At 41.8% G+C, this 15,455-nt stretch overlaps 1 protein-coding gene across 3 annotated transcripts in view; it reads right to left on the bottom strand.

Moving 5' to 3' along the window:
• Positions 1-15,455, bottom strand: part of ryk (receptor like tyrosine kinase) — a 150,848-nt gene that overhangs the window by 36,237 nt on the left and 99,156 nt on the right. For all 3 annotated transcript variants that reach the window (XM_061978378.2, XM_061978381.2, XM_061978379.2), the window contains 2 exons: positions 8,656-8,725; positions 2,316-2,448 (listed from right to left, as the gene is read on the bottom strand). In XM_061978378.2, coding sequence (XP_061834362.2) covers positions 2,316-2,448; positions 8,656-8,725 — 203 coding nt within the window. The remainder of the gene's footprint in view (positions 1-2,315; positions 2,449-8,655; positions 8,726-15,455) is intronic.

Below are 15,455 nucleotides of genomic sequence, written 5' to 3'. Positions count from 1 at the left end.
AATTCCTTGAGAGAAAAAAAGGCCTGGTTAGGCGTTTGTATAGCAGTACGTGTGCGGTATATAGTGACACGACATATAATCATGTCATGTGTGCCTTCCTTGGGTGAAGCCAGGTTTACAGCTATGTTGTGACATGTTATTATGCGGTTTGTTACTTATGTATGTTATGTTGTAGCTATTTAAAAAAGTGTTGTCAATTTGTTCTGGCCCAAAATAAATTGGCCCTTTGAAACATATCTTTGTGTGTTGTATGTAGACCACATTGCTTAGCAGAGTTCAGTGATGCAAATGCACGTCAAGTTGATCAACAGATTGTATTATTCTCCAGTGCAATAACAGTACTGAAATGAAGGTTAAAAGGGCATTAATGGCAGCCTTAAAATAAAATTAAAAAAAAAGAACTAACTAACTGTCAGAGGCAGATATTTACATATATCCGAATTTAAGTGTTACTTCTTTTATTTCATAGTCATATTTGAAAACAGCTCGTGTTTTTCCATTTGTTCTCTTTCTGTTTGTCTGCAAGTAAACTGTGTGTTAACCTTGAAGCTTTGGAATGTAAGAAAGAGAGATAATGTGCATGTGTTTTGACTAGAGAGACTTAAGAGGGGAGAGGGTTTTTTCGGGAGGACAGACCATCTTAGGGGCGCAATTGAATGTTCTACGCTGGACTGGTCTCAATGTATATCTGCAAAGCTTTGCAAATATATTACAAAATACCTATTCTGTCTCTGGTGGTTTTTCTACTCAGCTTTAAGTGTCGTAAAGAGCTTGGGAGCGACTTGTGACTTGAATTCCCTGGGAGGAACAACTGGTCCAAAACGCAACAATAGTTACTTTTCACAGTAACGCATGACTTTTTGGTGTAAGTAACTGAGTTACTTTTGAAATAAAGTAACTAGTAACTGTAACTAGTAAGTAACTAACGCAACACTGCTGATCAGTGATCACTTCCTGCGTTGCTTGGTTACCAGCGAGCGAGTGCCTTTGTTCATGCAACCAACCTTGCTTTGCAACTTCCGCTTTGTTCCGACGAAAAAGAAAAAAATAATTACCGTATTTTCCGCACCATAAGGCGCCCTGGGTTATAAGCCGCGCCTTCAATGAACGGCATATTTCAAAACTTTGTCCACCTATAAGCCGCCCCGTGTTATAAGCCGCATCTAACTGCGCTAAAGGAATGTCAAAAAAACAGTCAGATAGGTCAGTCAAACTTTAATAATATATTAAAAACCAGCGTGATGTGGGCGCGCATGGAGTCGTATATCAACATGGACGGAGCTGCGTGAAAAAAGCCACCCGGCCTCTTCGCGTAAACTTAAACTTACCTTAACCACTCGCTCATCTTTTCTTCATCCATCCCTTCGAGTTAGCTTTTATGATGACGCCGGCTGGAAAGGTCTCTTTTGGCAAGGTCTTCCTTTTGAATATCACCATGGGTGGAAGTTTCTGGCCATTAGCATGGCAAGCTAGAACCACAGTGAAGGATGACTTCTCATTCCCTGTGGTGCGAATATTCACCGTACGTGCTCCCGTTGTATCCACAGTGCGGTTCACAGGAATATCAAAAGTCAGTGGAACCTCGTCCATGTTGATAATGTTCTCTGGCCGGATCTTTTTTTCAGCTATCTTGTTTTTACAATATGCACGGAAAGCAGCCAGCTTTTCTTGAAAGTCTTTAAGCAGTTGCTGTGAAATAGTAGTCCGTGTGCGGATGGAGAGATTGCGTCTTTTCATGAACCGGAAACCTGTCGCTTAGTAGGAGCCATTTTGTGGTCTTTACAGATGTAAACACACAAAGGAAATGAAACGTAATATCCGCGCGCTTCTTCTTCTTCTTCTACGCGGGCAGGTGGTTGCTTACAGTAGAAGAAGAAGCGCTTCCTGTTCTATGGGGGCGGGTGCTTACCTTGGTGATTGCTTGCGTAGAAGAAGAAGCACTTCCTCTTCTACGGGGAAAAAAGATGGCGGCTGTTTACCGTAGTTGCGAGACCGAAACTTTATGAAAATGAATCTTAATATTAATCCATATATAAAGCGCACCGGGTTATAAGCCGCACTGTCAGCTTTTGAGTAAATTTGTGGTTTTTAGGTGCGGCTAATAGTGCGGAAAATACGGTATCCAACATTTTATCACACGCATTTTTTTATTGAAATTGATGACTTGTCTATTGCGATATATTTGATATTGTTTTATCGCCCAGCTCTAATGAACAATTACCAACAAACTTGAGGCGGCGAAGCCTCAATTATTCATTGCTTGCGGTGGCTTTGTGTTTGAGGGCCACATGATTGGACCGCACCAAGAGCCTCACCTGCGGGTTGTTGGCTTCAGCCAGCTTGCACTGGCGCAGGAACAGCTTCAGGTTCCCCCAGGCCATGAAAGGCAGCAGCACCATGGGCTTCTCGCCGTCCTCCGTGCACACGTGACTGACAGGCAGCAAGTTTCTGGAGGGGGGGCGAAGAGCGCGGGAACAATTTAGGGCAAACGCATAAATGTTGCAAACACTTCTTCGGCACAATGAAATTCCTTTAGACAAAAGACAATAATGCCAGGTTTTAACTGAGGTGTGCGGATCTGGACGTCAAAGGTGAAGTTGGCAGGGATTAATTCCAAAACACTGTTTAACAGCGGAAGAGGAAACCTCAGACCTCACGGAGAGGAAAGGTGTCGGCTATGACTTTGTTTTTCCGCCACAAGACAATCTAATCCAAACTTGTTGATGAGGCAGAAAGAAGGCACCTAGAAATTTTACAGCATCGTATTTGGATTTCAATTCTCTGACATTTAGTGTCGACGGACTTGTTTCAACAGCTTGTTAAAAAGCATTGGTTTGGGGCCAAAGAGTTACTAAAGAGCTGGGGTGTTGTCATGGATCCTTCAGCAGGTCAAGTTCATCTCCCTCGTGAGAATACAGGGACAAACAGATCAACCATCACGTCAATGGCCAGCTAGCGGTGGACCGCGGAGGGAGGGTGTGTTCAGTCCATCGCCAGCCAGGCATTAAAAAAATAGACCTAAAAATCAGCCACCGTCAATCTTCACCGAGACGTCACTTTCGTCACTTGATTGACATTCCCTGCAAAAAGTCAGTGTTCAAAAACAAGAAAAAAAATACAAAAATGAGGGGTATTTTATTTGAACTAAGCAAAATTATCTGCCAATAGAACAAGAAAATTCGCCTTGTCAAGACTTTCCAAAACAAGTAAAACTAGTGCTAAGTGTCCCAATACTTTTGTCCAGTTTTAGTAGTAAGTGTCCCAATACTTTTGTCAAGTTGTAGTCCTAAGTGTCCCAATACATTTGTCCAGTGTAGGTGTCCCAATACTTTTTTCAAGTGGTAGTCCTAAGTGTCCCAATACTTTTGTCCAATTTTAGTCCTAAGTGTCCCAATACTTTTGTCCAATTTTAGTCCTAAGTGTCCCAATACTTTTGTCCAATTTTAGTCCTAAGTGTCCCGATACTTTTGTTAAGTGGTAGTCCGAAGTGTCCCAATACTTTTGTCCAGTTTTAGTCCTAAGTGTCCAAATACTTTTGTCAAGTTTAGGCGTAAGTGTCCCAATACTTTTGTCCAGTGTAAGTGTCCCAAGACTTTTGTCCAGTGGTAGTCCTAAGTGTCCCAATACTTTTGTCAAGTTGTAGTCCTAAATGGCATATAATTGCTATGCACAGAGGACGTTTAAACAGTGCGCAATTGCACAAGCGCGCACCTTAGAGAGAACGTTGGTCACACGGCTGCGCTAGCATCACAGCTAACGTTAGCCATGCTGCTACCTCTCTGCTCGGGGAGGACGTATACGTATGTGATGTATGACGTGACAGTATGTGACGTGTGTAAGAAGGTGCGCTTGCTGTCTGTGAGAGGGAGACACAGGAAAGAGTGAGAAGAGCCTGTCGTGTAATGCCAGCAGCTAAAAGCAACTGCGTTAGAATCCACAGACCTGTGGATGTGTTGAAGGTGTGCTGGAAAATGCGGAACGGAAATTATAGGGACTAGCAGAAAAGTGGAATGTACTATTTAAATAGATGCGTTGGAAAACACGGAGCAGAGTTGTTTTTTTTAACTGGATCTGGATCGGAATTCTTTTGCAAATATCGGCGGCCGATCCGATCCAAATATCGGATCGGGACATCCCTAACTTACAGTACATTAAAAAATAAGTTGAAAAAGTCAAAAAAGACAACAACTGTGTAGCCAGATGAACATGGAGCAGGTAATAGATAATAAATTAATTAAATGGAGGAGTGGTGTTTGACATACAACTGGTTAACTAACGTGTTCTCACAAGTATTTGAATAAAACATTGGCTTTGCAAGATAAAGATATAAGATGTTAGCCACCTAAATAGACGTGTTGCTGCTCTTCAATATGCATGATGATGTTGTGTCATGATGTAGTGATATAGTGAAGTGTCAGCTCTGTATCACAAACATTTCACCACTATCTTTTTTCCCTTTTAAATGATCGCTAAACTTCTCTCTCATCTTCTCTGGGCCCTTTGCTCTCTTTCACCTTGTTGTTTGGCACAACTTGCATCACCAATAAGCCCACTGCTCTTGTGTGCTGTGGAGCAATACAATGTCAGAGTATTTCATGCAACAAAACACAAATCTAATGTCATGGGGGTTTTTTTGTTTTCATTTTTTGGCAGCTTCTCTAGGGCAATGTTTCTCAACCTTTTTTGAGCCAAGGCACATTTTTTGCGTAGAGGCCCACCACCAGCAGAAATTATTAAAAAATGAAACTCATCTGACAGTAAAAAGTCGTTGTCGCAACTGTTGTATATGAATTTAAACCATAACCAAGCATGCATCACTATAGCTCTTGTCTCAAAGTAAGTGTACGGTCACCGCCTGTCACATCACGCCCTGACTTATTTGGACTATTTTGCTGTTTTCCTGTGTGTAGTGTTTTAGTTCTTGTCTTGCGCTCCTATTTTGGTGGCTTTTTCTCTTTTTTTTTTGGTATTTTCCTGTAGCAGTTTTATGTCTTCCTTTGAGCGATATTCCCCGCTAGAGATGCGCGGATAGGCAATTATTTAATCCGCAACCGCATCAGAAAGTCGTCAACCATCCGCAATCCACCCGATCTAACATTTGATCAGAACCGCATCCGCCCGCCATCCGCCCGCCCGTTGTTATATATCTAATATAGACGATGCAAGGCATTAGTGAGGTTATAAAGCTTTTGCCTGTTAAAGAAAGGAGACTGATCCAATGCAGCACAGACATTCGCGTGCCACGCTGTCACGACCCAGACGCACACCAGTGCGCAATCATATGGGAGCCGCGCTGAGCGCACCTCCAAGCGCGTCTCGCTGCCGGCGACGGCCGGGTATATGGGCCCGACGCTCCAGCGCCATCCATTTTCAGGGCTAGTTGATTCGGCAGGTGGGTTGTTACACACTCCTTAGCGGGTTCCGACTTCCATGGCCACCGTCCTAGCTGCTGTCTATATCAACCAGGGTGAGCCCCACCCCTTTCGTGAGCGCACTGCGCGCGGAGTGACCCCTGTTACGCGCCCCCGGCCACGGGGGTGGCGGGCAGGTAAGCTGCGCGGGCGGAGCGCGCGGAGTGACCCCTGTTACGAGCCCCCGGCCACGGGGGTGGCGGGCAGGTAAGCTGCTTACCTGCTGCGCGTGACGCCGGCCGCGGCGAAGGCGGACGAGGCGGGGTGTCGGTGCGGTGGGCGCGGTGGTGACCCTGGACGCGCGTCGGGCCCTTCTCGCGGATCGCCTCAGCTATGGCTCCCGGTGGGGCCCTCTCGGGGGAAGGGGCCTCGGTCCCGGACCCCGGCGAGGCGTCCCTTCTCCGCTCCGTAAAAGTGTCCATCCCTTTTTTTTTTTTTCTTCTGTTGTGGCATATGCAGCAGGTGCCTGCTCGTTTTTCGTATGTGGGTAACAACATTTAACTATGTATATACATTTCCCAATTGGTTTAACTGCCACCCGCCTGAATCTATTTAAAATCAAATTGTTCTTTATTTCAACCACCCGACCCGACCCGCGGATAAAATCTAATTTTTTTTAATTTCATCCGCCCGATCCGCGGACTCCGCGGTTGTGCCCGCAAACCGCGCATCTCTATTCCCCGCATCTACTTTGTTTTAGCAATCAACAATATTTCAGTTGTTTTTATCCTTCTTTGTGGGGACATTGTTGATTGTCATGCCATGTTCGGATGTACTTTGTGGACGCCGTCTTTGCTCCACAGTAAGTCTTTGCTGTCGTCCAGCATTCTGTTTTTTTTTTTTTTTTACTTTGTAGCCAGTTCAGTTTTAGTTTCGTTCTGCATCGCCTTCCCTAAGCTTCAATGCCTTTTCTTAGGGGCACTCACCTTTTGTTTATTTTTGGTTATGTTAACTGCAAGTAGAATGCAACATGTCCTCTTCTAAAAGAGTGAAGAAGTCCCACACATTTGTTTACAATGGGAAGTTTACGTCTGCACCGGCACGAGAAAAGGAGCGCTTGATTTGCTCACCTTAACTCACCTACACAGGCAATTAGTTTTTTTTTATGTTATCGAATTCATTGGTATGACGTAATTCTTTCATGATAATGATCTGCTTGATATTTCTCGTGCACCCATAGTTTGCAGCTTGAAATTTTTCACTCTTATTTGGATTTGAATTCCCTGACATCTAGACGTTTATTTTTTATTATTATTTATGATTATTATTAGGGACCGAGTCCCTTTGGGACAGAGGACCCTATTGAATTTCTAGCGTTTTATTTATTTCTTTATTATTATACCGCCACCTCTTTGAGCTGTAATTTGACCCTCTTAACATGCTTCAAAACTCACCAAATTGGACACAGACATCAGGACTGGCGAAAATTGCGATCTAATCAAAAAAACCAAACCCCAAACCTCAATATTGCGCTCTATCGCCCCCTAGGAAGAAAACACAGACACAACTGCCTGTAACTTCCAGTAGGAATGTCGTAGAGACATGAAACAAAAACCTCTATGTATGACTCACTTAGACCTACATTTCATACACTGACAACCCACAGCAAAAATCAACAGAAAGTTTGCAATTCCCCCTTCAAAACAAAAGTTTAGTAAAAACAGTCACCTTTGCCTCTTTGAGCTGTAATTTGACCCTCTTAACATGCTTCAAAACTCACCAAATTGGACACAGACATCAGGACTGGCGAAAATTGCGATCTAATCAAAAAAACCAAACCCCAAACCTCAATATTGCGCTCTATCGCCCCCTAGGAAGAAAACACAGACACAACTGCCTGTAACTTCCAGTAGGAATGTCGTAGAGACATGAAACAAAAACCTCTATGTATGTCTCACTTAGACCTACATTTCATACACTGACAACCCACAGCAAAAATCAACAGAAAGTTTGCAATTCCCCCTTCAAAACAAAAGTTTAGTAAAAACAGTCACCTTTGCCTCTTTGAGCTGTAATTTGACCCCCTTAACATGCTTCAAAACTCACCAAATTGGACACAGACATCAGGACTGGCGAAAATTGCGATCTAATCAAAAAAACCAAACCCCAAACCTCAATATTGCGCTCTATCGCCCCCTAGGAAGAAAACACAGACACAACTGCCTGTAACTTCCAGTAGGAATGTCGTAGAGACATGAAACAAAAACCTCTATGTATGTCTCACTTAGACCTACATTTCATACACTGACAACCCACAGCAAAAATCAACAGAAAGTTTGCAATTCCCCCTTCAAAACAAAAGTTTAGTAAAAACAGTCACCTTTGCCTCTTTGAGCTGTAATTTGACCCCCTTAACATGCTTCAAAACTCACCAAATTGGACACACACATCAGGACTGGCGAAAATTGCGATCTAATCAAAAAACCAAACCCCAAAACTCAAAATTGCGCTCTAGCGCCCCCTAGGAAGAAAACACAGACAAAACTGCCCCTAGGAAGAAAACACAGACAAAACTGCTCCTAGGAAGAAAACAGACAAAACTGCCTGCAACTTCCAGTAGGAATGTCATAGAGACATGAAACAACAACCTCTATGTAGGTCTGACTAGACCTAGATTTCATTAACTGACAACCCCCAGCAGAAATCAACAGGAAGTTTGCAATTCCCCATTCAAAACAAACGTTGGGTCAAAACAGTCACCTTTTTTCAAACATTATCTCCTCTGAGCGTGTTTGTTGTGTCGGCTTCAACTTAGCACAAGAGAGAGATTGAACTCTTATGATTAAAAGTTGACGAAAGAGTCTTAATTACTGCTCCGGTTTGGATTTTATGAGCCGTCAAAGTCGGTCCCGTCCATCGCTGCTTGAAGCTTTAATTACTATTATTATTTCTCGTGCACCCCTAGTTTTGACCGTCCATTTTTGGCAGTAGGAACTGCTGAAAATCCAGTCAAGGGGGAACATCTTAAGTACCATTGGACAGCTCGGGTTAGTTCCTATTAACACACCATAAATTGTCAAGTTCCTTCAGTATTCCTGGTGAGAAGACAAGTTGGCTTAGTTTTATTTTGACAACAGTGACTGAAAGCGCCCATCAGAATAAAATAAATGACTTTGTATTTTACTTTCCAAGGGAAATAAAAGCCCTTATTTCCAAAATGGATATGCATTTACATTACATTTGATGTGTTTCCAAACTATTTGAAAAATGTAATTATGTTCTTCAGTTTTCTGCAGACACTCACCTGTGATGAAGACCGCGAAGCTTGCAACTTTCAGTCAACATCATGGTCACCTGGACCTCAGAAGCGTGATCTACAAGACACAAACGGGCTGATAAGTCAGCAATTAAGGGGCCAGCAACTTGAAAGTTCCATGTTCGACACCCGCTACTGCCATCCTTGCCGTTCTGTTCCTGGGCAAGGCACTTGACTCACCTGCTCCCACACTGCTTTAAAAAGTAGCTTCATGTGGATAATGGCATTCACTATGTAAAAGCCTTTTGACACTCCAGAGAAAAAGCGCTATATAAATGTAATTCACAATACTTTTGACTTGAGGTTATTTGGAACATGCATAGTTACAATGCGATACAGCACATATTTGCAGTTTCTCATTACAGCATGTTCGAAAAGGAGTAGGAGGAAGCCGAGCTTGTTTAATCTTAGCCCTGTTTCTAACACAACAGTCAAAAAACGAGTAAGTAGATAATTATTAAAATATAAATAAACAAAGAGTTTTCAGAAATAAATACCGTATTTTTCGGACTATAAGTCGCAGTTTTTTAATATATGTTTTTTTCCTTCTTTATTATGCTTTTTCGGCAGGTGCGACTTATACTCCGAAAACTACGGTAGATAATTTGTGGTTCACGTAATGTGATAAATAGGATGTTCTCATTTCTAAATAAGGTTCAAGATGTTGATCAGGGTTCTTCGTCTTTGTACTTTAACACTTTGAGTTTGAACAGTTTCTTAAACTTTGTTTATTAATCCGTTCAATCCATACTTGCCAACCTTGAGACCTCCGATTTCGGGAGATGGTGGTGGGGGTGTGGGGGGGAGTGGTCCCGGGGGGGCGTGGTTAAGAGGGTAGGAGTATATTTACAGCTATCCATCCATCCATCTTCTTCCGCTTATCCGAGGTAGGATTCACCAAATCAAGTATTTCATATATATATTTATATATAAGAAATACTTGACTTTCAGTGAATTCTAGCTATATAAATATATATATATTTATTTTATTATATATATATATAAATAAGAGAAATACTTGAATTTCAGTGTCCATTTATTTACACATATACACACACATAACACTCATCTACTCATTGTTGAGTTAAGGGTTGAATTGTCCATCCTTGTTCTATTCTCTGTCACTATTTTTCTAACCATGCTGAACACCCTCTCTGATGATGCATTCTGCTTCGTCTCCTTGTTGTGTGCGCAGTTGTGCACTGCACTCTCTAAAAGCCCGAGATGTTATTGTCACATATGCATGTACAGTAGATGGCAGTATTGTCCTGTTTAAGAGTGTCACAACATTGCCGTTTACGGCAGACGAACTGCTTTACGGACGTGAAAACAGGCTGTCGACACGTCGCTCAGGTCCGCGTGAATTTCGGGAGATTTTCGGGAGAAAATTTGTCCCGGGAGGTTTTCGGGAGAGGCGCTGAATTTCGGGAGTCTCCCGGAAAATCCGGGAGGGTTGGCAAGTATGGTTCAATCATTTAATTCAACATATAGTACTGATAAAGGTCTTAAGTGTTGTACGTGCATACAAATGTTTTAAATTACTTGTTTTGGATTAAAAAAAATAAAGTTTGTGAATGTTTTCCATTATTAGGGCCCGCATGGCCCATTGCATAAGGACTCCCACAGGGAGTCCTTATGCAATGGGACATAAGGACCTATTGAAGGTTTTATTATTATTAGTATACCGGCCGCCTCTTTGAGCTGCAATTTGACCCACTTAACATGCTTCAAAACTCACCATATTTGACGCACACATCAGGGCTAGCGAAAATTGCCTTTTGATAAAAAACCAAACCCCAAAAATACAAATTGCGCTCTAGCGCCCCCTAGGAAAAAAGAAAACTAGACTGCCTGTAACTCCCACTAGGAAGGTCGGAGAGACATGAAACAAAAACCTCTATGTAGGTCTGACTTAGACCTACATTTCATAATAGTACATTGTCGGGCTAAAATCAACAGGAAGTTGGCAATTCCCCCTTCAAGACAAAAAAGTACTAAAAACAGTAACTTTTGCCTCTTTGAGCTGTAATTTGACCCCCTTAACACGCTTCAAAACTCACCAAACTGAATGTACACATCAGGACTGGCAAAAATTGCGATCTAATAAAAAAACCTAACCCCAAATTTAAAAATTGCGCTCTAGAGCAATTTTTGAATAAAACGGAGAAAAAACTGCTCCTCGGAAGAAAAAAATGACAAAACTGCCTGTAACTCCCACTGGGAAGGTCGGAGAAACATGAAACAAAAACCTCTTCGTAGGTCTCACTTAGACCTACATTTCATAAATTGACACCCCACAGCAAAAATCTACAGGAAGTTTGCTATTCCCCCTTCAAAACAACATTTTTTGTAAAAAACGGTCACCTTTCTTCAAAATCTATCTCCTCTGAGCGCGTTTGTCGTTTCGGCTTCAAACTAACACAGGAGAGAGATTGAACCCTTGTGTATAAAATAACAGAACAGCGTTTTAATACCTGCTCCGGTTTTGATTTTATGACCCTTCAAAGACCCGCTGCGCTGATGCTGCTGCGCTGATGTTTTTTTAAGATGGCTGCTTAAAAGCAGGAAGCACCAACGTGCCCACACAATGCAGACAAGGTACGTACACTAGACAAAAGTCTTGGGACACTTCAGACTAAAAGTACACAAAAGTATTGGGACACTTAGGACTAGCACCTGCCAAATACGCGGGCCCGACCAATGCTGCTTGCAGCTTTAATTTAACCTTGTTATTATTTCTCCATATTTCTCTACACAACAACTCAGATATAGCCAGCAGTGGAGGACATGGAGTGATTTTTATATTTCTCACTACCTTACCGTGTATATTTCTATATGGGATTTCCACCCCAAAATTGTACTTATTTAACCCTTTCAGTGTCCACTCCGTTTATTTGTATTTGACTTTTTCTTCTACTATTATAGAATGGCATGATGTAGTTTTACTGAGATCCAAAGTCTGTTTTTATCAAACCATCTCTTCATTTCTTCTGTTATTTATTTGTGTTCTCTTCTAAACAAAACACAATAATACTAACTTTAAGTCCTTTGTAACTTTACAACTGTTGTTTGTATAGAGGTTTAACAATTTTGGTCCTAGTGTTGATCCCTGGGGTATCAATTAGCATGTGATTTGAATTATTTATGTCAACAAATAACCAGTTGCACCTCTATCAAAGAGATGTTTTTAAAGTAACAAAAAGTTGTTAATAACAAAAAAAACAAATTTTAATCGTCCATTTCCCTGAGTCCTTTCACCACGTTCCTGCGCATGAAGGAGTGTGTTTGACAGACAAGAGCAGCCACACATCGACTTGTACAGTGGAACCCGATTATGTCAACATCTGGTTCTAAAGTTGTAATTTCCATGTAAATGTCTAAATGTGTTGGAGCTTTGTTAATGTAGTCATCACTAAGCGGCGTGAAATGATTACTATATTTACACAGCATTAAAATCTGCACAAACTGACTTCCTGTTCAGTGCAAACTAAGCTTCAAAATAAAAGCATAGCAGTATTAAAGTAGCACTAGGTAACTTTTTAACCTTCATACAATATTTTTTATAACTTTTGTGACGATACATTTAAAATTGTGATTTCTATTTACTGTTTTAATTGGTTTTACCCTTTAAAATAGTTTTTAATCATATTTATTTTATATTGTTTTTAATATTGTTGTGCAGCACTTTGGAAAAAATTTGTTGTTTAAATGTGCTATATAAATAAAGTTGAAAGTGAAAAGTGGATACATCGACCTAGAACTAGTTGAATGACACCTCTGTCGTGGCCTGAGGGGGTCTGTATCGCGACTTTGAGGAGAGATGCAGGAACCCTGCCACACAAAAAACTACAAAAGCTGACTTGCTTTACGGCATGAATCCCCATTCGTTAAGGAGACGAAAGTCAATGCGAACGCCCATGTGCTGCCAGAAAACAAACAAAAGAAGAACGCCTACATGCAATTACTGCTATCATGGTAGATGCTCTAGGGATGTCCCGATCCGATATTTGGATCGGATCGGCCGCCGATATTTGCCAAAAAATGCGTATCGGCAAGGCATGGGAAAATGCCGATCCAGATCCAGTTTAAAAAAAAACTCCGGTCCGTGTTTTCCAATGCACCTATTTAAATAATACATTCCACTTTTCTGCTGCTCTGTAATTTCCGTTCCGCATTTTCCAGCACACCTTCAACACATACGCAGGTCTGTGGAATCTCACGCAGTTGCTTTTAGCTGCTGGCATTACACGACAGGCTATTCTCACTCTTTCCTGTGTCTCCCTCTCACAGACAGCAAGTGCACCTTCTTACACACGTCACATACTGTCACGTCATACGTCACGTCATACGTCACATACGTATACGCCCTTTCCCAGCAGAGACGTAGCAGCATGGCTAACGTTAGCTGTGATGCGCCTGCTCAAACGTCCTCTGCGCACGGCAAATCTATGCCACGCACAAAATCAAATAAAAAAATAAGCACATAACAATTTTCGACACACCGACACGACAGAGAAAATCGTTTTCGTCATCATTGTTCAAATATTATAATGTCTGTCGAGACGCTTATCTCCGTTCGGTGCCACACGTCCACACCATCAAAATGCAGAGGCAAAAATTTCCAGATCAACACCGTATGAAAACATTAGTGATTTTTTTAGTTGTGATTTCCTTCTCTGCATGAAAGTTTAAAAGTAGCATATATTAATGCAGTATGAAGAAGAATGTTTTAATGTAGACATGCAAGCCTTGAAAGAACATTTTGAAAATCAAGACTACATTTCCTGTACATGGGTGCATTTCTACCCTATATTTTAACTTTAGATTTATTCTCATATCAAACTCTTTTGGCTGTCTTTTTGACACTTACATCCGGCGCCCCCCTCCACACCCTGGATTATAAATAATGTAAATAATTCAATGTGATTATCTTGAGTGATGACTGTATTATGATGATAGTATATATCTGATAGTATATGTCTGTATCATGAATCAATTTAAGTGGACCCCGACTTAAACAAGTTGAAAAACTTATTGGGGTGTTACCATTTAGTGGTCAATTGTACGGAATATGTACTTCACTGTGCAACCTACTAATAAAAGTCTCAATCAATCAATCAAAACACATAGAATCATCATACTGCTGTGATTATATGCATCAAGTGTTCATTCAAGGCTAAGGCAAAATATCGAGATACATATCGTGTATCGCAATATGGCCTTAAATTATCGCAATATTAAAAAAAGGCCATATCGCCCAGCCCTAGTTTCAATGATGCCATTTCTGTTTGTCATGTATAATTTTGTCTATTTTGTGTTCATCCTTGAATAAACAGGTCAGTTTCTTGTTACCAACCATTGTGTATTGGGTATTATCTTCGACCCAACTCTCTCCTTTGAATCACACATTAAGAGTGTTACTAAAACGGCCTTCTTTCATCTCCGTAATATCGCTAAAATTCGTTCTATTTTATCCACTAGCGACGCTGAGATCATTATTCATGCGTTCGTTACGTCTCGTCTCGACTACTGTAACGTATTATTTTCGGGTCTCCCTATGTCTAGCGTTAAAAAATTACAGTTGGTACAAAATGCGGCTGCTAGACTTTTGACAGGAACAAGAAAGTTTGATCATATTACGCCTATACTGGCTCACCTGCACTGGCTTCCTGTGCACTTAAGAAGTGACTTTAAGGTTTTACTACTTACGTATAAAATACTACACGGTCTAGCTCCGTCCTATCTTGTCGATTGCATTGTACCATATGTCCCGGCAAGAAATCTGCGTTCAAAGAACTCCGGCTTATTAGTGATTCCCAGAGCCCAAAAAAAGTCTGCGGGCTATAGAGCGTTTTCTATTGGGGCTCCAGTACTATGGAATGCCCTCCCGGTAACAATTAGAGATGCTACCTCAGTAGAAGCATTTAAGTCCCATCTTAAAACTCATTTGTATACTCTAGCCTTTAAATAGCCCCCCTGTTAGACCAGTTGATCTGCCGTTTCTTTTCTTTTCTCCTCTGCTCCCCTTTTCCTTGAGGGGGGGGGGGGCACAGGTCCGGTGGCCATGGATGAAGTGCTGGCTGTCCAGAGTCGGGACCCGGGGTGGACCGCTCGCCTGTGCATCGGCTGGGAACATCTCTACGCTGCTGACCCGTCTCCGCTCGGGATGGTGTCCTGCTGGCCCCACTATGGACTGGACTCTTACTATTATGTTGGATCCACTATGGACTGGACTCTCACAATATTATGTCAGACCCACTCGAAATCCATTGCTTTCGGTCTCCCCTAGAGGGGGGGGGGGGGGTTACCCACATATGCGGTCCTCTCCAAGGTTTCTCATAGTCATTCACATCGACGTCCCACTGGGGTGAGTTTTTCCTTGCCCGTATGTGGGCTTTGTACCGAGGATGTCGTTGTGGCTTGTGCAGCCCTTTGAGACACTTGTGATTTAGGGCTATATAAATAAACATTGATTGATTGATATTATTCAAACTCCCCTAATTCAGCTGGCTAGTTGTTATCAAGAGTACTAAAACCCTTTTCAACATGATTCTGACAACTAAGTAGGCTAAATAACTTTAAACTTTAATACATGCTTGGATAGGCCAGTATCGGTCAGTATCGTATCGGTCAGAATCGGTATCGGATCGGAAGTGCAAAAACAATATCGGTATCGGATCGGAAGTGCAAAAACCTGGATCGGGACATCCCTAGTCTCTGTTGCGGGTCCCAAACTCTGGAAGGATCTCCCTCTCCATGTGAGACAGGCCCCTTCTTTGGCTATTTTT

The sequence above is a fragment of the Nerophis lumbriciformis genome, linkage group LG18 (assembly GCF_033978685.3).
Source record: "Nerophis lumbriciformis linkage group LG18, RoL_Nlum_v2.1, whole genome shotgun sequence".
Taxonomy (NCBI): Eukaryota; Metazoa; Chordata; class Actinopteri; order Syngnathiformes; family Syngnathidae; genus Nerophis; species Nerophis lumbriciformis.
Note: the sequence above shows the minus strand (reverse complement) of the source record. Positions and strands in the feature narration are given on the sequence as shown.